The sequence below is a fragment of the Mus pahari genome, chromosome 4, assembly GCF_900095145.1.
Source record: "Mus pahari chromosome 4, PAHARI_EIJ_v1.1, whole genome shotgun sequence".
NCBI classification, from domain to species: Eukaryota; Metazoa; Chordata; class Mammalia; order Rodentia; family Muridae; genus Mus; species Mus pahari.
In genome coordinates this window covers 59,641,028-59,647,314 of record NC_034593.1, presented here as the reverse complement: position 1 = coordinate 59,647,314, position 6,287 = coordinate 59,641,028, and the positions used below count along the sequence as shown (strand labels likewise).

Below are 6,287 nucleotides of genomic sequence, written 5' to 3'. Positions count from 1 at the left end.
TGTCTCTAGCTGCATATGTAGCAGAAGATGGCGTACTCAGCCATCATTGGGAAGAGAGGCCCCTTGGTCTTGCAAACTTTATATGCCCCATAGAGGGGAANNCCAGGGCCAAGAAGTGGGAGTGGGTGGGCAGGGGAGCAGGGCGGGGGAGGGTATAGGGGACATTCGGGATAGATTTTGAAATATAAATGAAGAAAATATCTAATAAAATAATTAAAAAATAAAAAAATAAAAATGTTCACTAAAAAAGAAGTCTATATTTAAACATATAAAAAGGAAATATCAGGAAAAGATCTAACCTCACAACACATATCTGAACACATTCCAGTTATATTAACAATGCAAAGACAAAACCAGAAAAGTAAAAGGATGTGTCAACAAAATACACAGAGTCCCCAAGTTACACATGAAAAGAACAATGAGCAGACTGATAGTGAGTGCACTACGAATTTAAGTCGCTAACTGCTTTTAAAAATCCAGCTTATGGTCAAGTTCGTATAAATAAGTAAAACACTTTGGTCTAAATAATAAAAAAAATGAAAGTTATTATTTACATTTACAAAAAAGAAATGCAGAGAAATGACTCTGTGGTTAATAGCGGGTGTTGTTTGTCCAGGACATGAGTTTAGGTCCCAACACCCACAGTGGGCGGCTGGTACTGCAGGTAACTATGGGATCTGGTGCCCTCTTCTGGCCTCTGTGGGCTCCTGCACCCATGTGCCTACACCTTCATACACAACACTAATGAAAAATAAAGCTACTAAACAAAATACAGCTGTTCTATAAACACATAGAAAGCAGCTATTTCCTCTAAGCTGAACCATTTCCTCCACATCCCCACCTGGAGACAGGAGCCTGGCGCAAGAGACTCAGCAAACTAAGAAACCTTGCCGGACTCAGGGAGCTCAGAAAAGTTGTTAAGATTCAGGAGCCCTCCCCTCCCTGTGGCGAGAAGCAGAAAGGTTCTGTGTGTATAGCAGCCTGCCAAGAGGGCAGAGAGCTCCATGGATGCAGCTCTCAGGAGGACTCGACAACAAAGGGCTGGGTGCTTGGTGCTTGCAGCTGTCCGGGGCCCACCCATGTTCCTGCAGGCTGCCCCAGTAAACTCACTGGTCCCTAAAGCTTGACAGACTCAGGCGGGCGCATCAGCTCGCTCTGTCACTGGTGCCCTATCTGGGTGGTAGATGCTTGTTTTCTTCCTCGTGAGAAGACACTTAACAGCCAAACATAATGACTTCTTTTTAAAAAGTGTAGTGAGAAGGGGAGAGAAAACGAAGGACAATTTTATGCGGAAGGAAGGGCTCTGACAAAGCCTAAGTTAGGTGAGGAAGGTTAGCATAAAATAAACGTGCATGCCTGATGTGTGACAAGAATGGCATTTCCTCTGCCGCAATCCTGTCATCCCACCCCAATCTAATCCTCACAGACACAGCAGAGTCTCAGATGGAAAAGCATCCTTGACTAGTACTTCTCCAAAATGTCAAGGAAGTGGGAAGAGGGAGAAAAAAATCTAAGAGAGTCACAGGAGCTGTGTCGGGGTCTCCAGTGCAGTAATAGTTACCATGGCCAGCGTGACTAGGGAGGAAGGCATCAGCTCCAAGTCAGCACACGCAGCACCGCGGAAGTCAGGAGCGAGTTCAGAGGCCATGGGTGCTGAGACTGGCCTGGGTGTGCCCCTGGTCTGCTCAGCCTGCCTTCTAGAACCCAGAACCACCAACCCCGGGGATGGTACTGGCCACATCACTCATCACTCAAGAACAAGTACCACAGGCCAGTCTGGTTGGAGTCCTTTCTCAACTCAAGTTCCCGTTACCAAAATGACTCCAGCTTATGCCAAGGTGACATAAAACTAGCTGTGACAGAAGCCTAAGAGAACAGGATAACGGAATCTAATGTGCTAGCTGAATGGGATGCAATCAGAGAGGGGATATAAGCAATAACCATAAATATTTGAATAAATGTGGGTTTTATTAATTATAAATTAATATTGTTCCATTAGTTGCCATTAGTTGCTGCTTACTAAGAGGAAATGGAATGAATTCTCTGTACAATCTTAATAATTTTTCTGTGAATCTAAAAAAAAAATGTGTTTTTAAAAAAATTACAACTTCCCAGGGCTGGGCGTGGTGGCACACGCCTTTAATCCCAGCACTTGGGAGGCAGAGGAAGGTGGATTTCTGAGTTCGAGGCCAGCCTGGTCTACAGAATGAGTTCCAGGACAGCCAAGGCTACACAGAGAAATCCTGTCTCAAAAAACAAAACAAAACAAAAATCACAACTTCCCATATCAAAAAATAAATAAACAAATAAATAAAAAGAAAAGAAAAGAGAAATAGGTGTTTTGGCTGGCACGATGGCTCAGCAGTTAGAACATCTGTTGCACTTTCAAGGATCCAGGTTTAGTTCCCAGTACCGCACAGTAAGTGACTAACAAAAGTTTGCAACTCCAGCTCCAAAGGATCAAAACCCTCTTTGGCATCCATAGGCCAAAACAAATACATCATTAAAATAAGTAAGCATCTTAACTGTTAAAACCTAAATAATACTACATTGTAAAGTTATACCCACTCACGTACACAAGCTGCAAGAGATGTACATTTCCAACTATCTATAGATTACAGGTTTTAAAAATAGAGCAAGTTTGAGTTCCTTCATAAGTGACTCAGGATAACCTTTTTTTCTAAAAAGGTTATCCTGAACATTTATAACAATGTTCAATAATGAGATAATTTTAAGCCAATTTATTTAATACACTGTTTGGGTTTTTTGTTTGTTTGTTTGTTTAATTTTTCTGAGACAGGGTCTCTCCATGTAGCATTGGCTGTCCTACTATGTAAAACAGGTTGGCCTCGAATTTAGAGATCCGCCTGTCTCTACCTCCTAAGTGCTCAGATTAAAGGTGTTTTGCCACCCCCGCCCAGCTATTTAATACAGGATCCAACTACCATTTAAAATGTTTAAATGTTAAGCTGGTCATGGCAGGACACACTTGTAATCCCAGCTCTCAAGACACTAGAGCAAGAGAACTGCCAATTTGTGGGCCAGCCTGGGCTACATACAAGACCCTGCCCCAGAACACCAAAAAGGAGAGTGAATGTTTAAACAATTTATAGAAATATGGATTGTGTCTAAATCTGTATTAAATGAAAATACTGAGGTAAAATTATGTGGAGTATGATTTCTGAAAATCTTACACTTTAAAACTATAAAGAGTTACTCTATCCAAAAACAAGGGACAATCCTTATCTCTCACATGATCACACAGAGTCATTTTATAATAGGGCTACAAGTCTAGTAAAAGAAAACTTACAGACAGCAGTAAATAAGTTAAACAGTAACTTACCTCTAGTTTAAAAGCCAGGCCTACAAATGGGTGGGAATCATCTCTTTGGGGGTTCATTAAGATTTTGGTCTTCTCTTTTGAGTCACTTAAAATAAAAGAAATATAAAACTATAAAATATAACACATAATCTTTCTCTGTGTAGTGAATGTGTGATGGTGAGCACACATATATGTATGCATGTATCTGTATCCGTGCATGGAGGCCAGGGCTGTCCTGTGGTCACTCTCGGCCTTACTCTTCTGAGACAGGGTCTCTCACTGAACCTGCAGCTAGGCTGGTAGCCAGCACACCCCAGACATCCTCCTGTCTCCACACAGGCCCTTCCCACATCACCAGCATCACAAGCACACCACCAAAGGTGGCTCTCTCTTGCATCTTCCCACTTCCTCAGCAAGCATGCTTCCCCACTGAGCCAGCCAGCCAACCCTTAATACTTCTTCCATATCAATTTGTTCTTAGCAAGGAGAAAAGATTATGCTTGCTGACAATCTCTGGTTAACATACAAATTAGTCTCAGAAAGAGTTCAGTAAGAACGAGTCCTGAGGGCTTTGTAACTATAGACAGGACGAGTGTAGATTAATACGCTGAACTCTGGTAGAGTATGCCGAGGAATGACCCATGAGAGCCTCACAGACGTGTCTTTCCTTGCTGTTGCTTTACATCTCCTTTATTTTGTGTTATTTTATTTGATGCATGGCTGGGGGAGGGACATGCATGAGGAGTCTGAGGACTTCTGTGAGTTGGTTCTCCCCATCCACCATGTGGGTCCTGGGAGTTAAACTGAGCCCACGAAGCTCAGCAGCTGACACCTTTATCTGATATGCTATTTCACTGACCTGAATTTCATGCTTTTTTAAACTAAAAAGATTCTATAGCTGAAAATGAATGATACCAATTTTTTTAAAAAAAATTAATACTTTTAAACTTCGAGAGAGAATAAAACAGATGATACTCCTAAGTCACAGATGCCATGGGAGCCCACCTGTGCAGTCAGTATTTCCTGTACAGTCAACTAAAAATGGTGATTTTTGTGAATGAGGGAACGAAATCATAAAAATAAATGAAAGAACAGTCCTTAAACTTTTTCACAGTGTGCTAGTATTACAGGATCTTTTCATAAACCGAGGCTCAGGTGGCGATACTTACTTCTGATTGAGTATAGCATAATTCTGGACTTCAGATGGATTGGGGAGGTATTCTAAAACAGCATCCAAAAGAGGCTGAACTCCTTTGTTTTTCAAAGCACTTCCCAAAAGCACAGGAGTGAAGGATCTACTCAGGGTAGCTCTCCGGATGGCTAGCTACAGATTAAGAGAAAAGATTCATGTTATGAACAAACAGAACGAACTGATGCACCGGAGTGCTGGTTCCAGGGAAGGGACAAAAATAACAGTTCAATAACTCAGCTGGCATATTGAAAAACAGGGAAAAATTGCTTTTCTTATAAGAGCACCATTAGCTGATTTATGGGACAATTACTTTTGACACTCCTAAAATCATTCTTTTTTTTTTTTTTAAATCATTCTTTTTAATTTGGTATCAAAAGAGGTTCATACATATAAAGTAGATGCATAGAATACTGTAAACTATATGCTAATAATTTTATAAGAGGAAAAAGATACATACACACACACACACAGAGAGAGAGAGAGAGAGAGAGAGAGAGAGAGAGAGAGAGAGAGAGAGAGAGAGAACTGGGTATGGAAGCACATACCATTAATCCCAGCACTCGGGAGGCAGAGGCAGTTGAATGTCTATGAGTACAAGGCCAACCAGTTCAGGTTGCATAGTACGACTTTGTCTCAAAAACAAAACAAACAAAAACCAAAGCAAAATCTCTGGGAAAATTTATCAGAAATTAACATGTTTTAGAATTGGGCAAAGAAATGGTTTTATGGGATAGGAGCGTTTTTACTGTAAACCTTTGTGACGATTAGTTTTAATGCACAGTTTGGAATCCCAGGGGAAAAGGGGTGTTGTAAGCCTCTGGAATTGTCTTTGGGGGAGTACTCAGATAACACGCATTGAGGTGGAAGATCCTCACTGACTGTGGGGGGCGCCATTTCACAGGCTGGGCCCTGGACTGAAGGGGAAGAGCCTGCGAGCCGAGCACCACTGAACACAACTGGTCACTGGTCACTGCTCTCTGCGACTGCTGAAATCACCTCAAGAACTTGTGCTGTTTTGAGGACTCAAAAATGGCTGCGGGAAAAGAACTTAGGCTATTGCAAGCCATTTCACCATAATGGCTTCCTACGTCTCCTTAATACGCAGACAGGGACACCCTGAACCATTACCATAGTTAGTCTACATTCATAAAACACAGAACTGTGTGAGGGTGGAAGGCAGGATAAGTTAAAGCCATCCATAAAACAGTCCAACAAAGTCTCCATTTTCCAAAACTTTCCTTTTCGTAACAAACATCTTCACATCTTCCAATACATCATTAAGCATCGAACCACAGCCCAGAACCTGACACGTGCCCACCCGACCTGCAGAGACTAAGGACTGCGCCCTCCACAATGGCCTGGACAGAGTCCTGGGTATCCAGGAAGACCCTCATTCTTTGGAACTGGAAACAATAGTTTGCTCTTCTGATGCGCTACACAATGTGGGGTGTAGTAAACACTTTGCTTCCAGAAGACCAAAATGTAAGTACATGCTAAGTAGACCCAACAGAAACTGGGTACCCTGGGTTTCTCTTGGTTTTGCTTTGTTCGGTTTGGTTTGGATTTTTTGAGACATGGTCTTCCTCCATGGCCTAGGTTGACCTCAAACTGGGGGTGTCCTGTCTCATCTCCCAAGGCTGGGATCCAGCGTCCACACCGCAGACAGCCTAGGCTCCACAGTGCTGCACCACCTCTGCTGAAGGCGTTGTGTCTGCGAGGCTCTTCTGGAGCACACAGCCTCCCTCAGACTGCCTCATCACACAGCCTCCCTCA

General features: G+C 42.5%; 1 protein-coding gene across 2 annotated transcripts in view; it reads right to left on the bottom strand.

Annotated features, from left to right (window-relative positions):
* The window catches only part of Gfm1 (G elongation factor mitochondrial 1), a 46,600-nt gene that overhangs the window by 28,113 nt on the left and 12,200 nt on the right, over positions 1–6,287 (bottom strand). For both annotated transcript variants that reach the window (XM_021195693.1, XM_029537739.1), the window contains 2 exons: positions 4,492–4,646; positions 3,344–3,428 (listed from right to left, as the gene is read on the bottom strand). In XM_021195693.1, the coding sequence (XP_021051352.1) occupies positions 3,344–3,428; positions 4,492–4,646 (240 nt within the window). The remainder of the gene's footprint in view (positions 1–3,343; positions 3,429–4,491; positions 4,647–6,287) is intronic.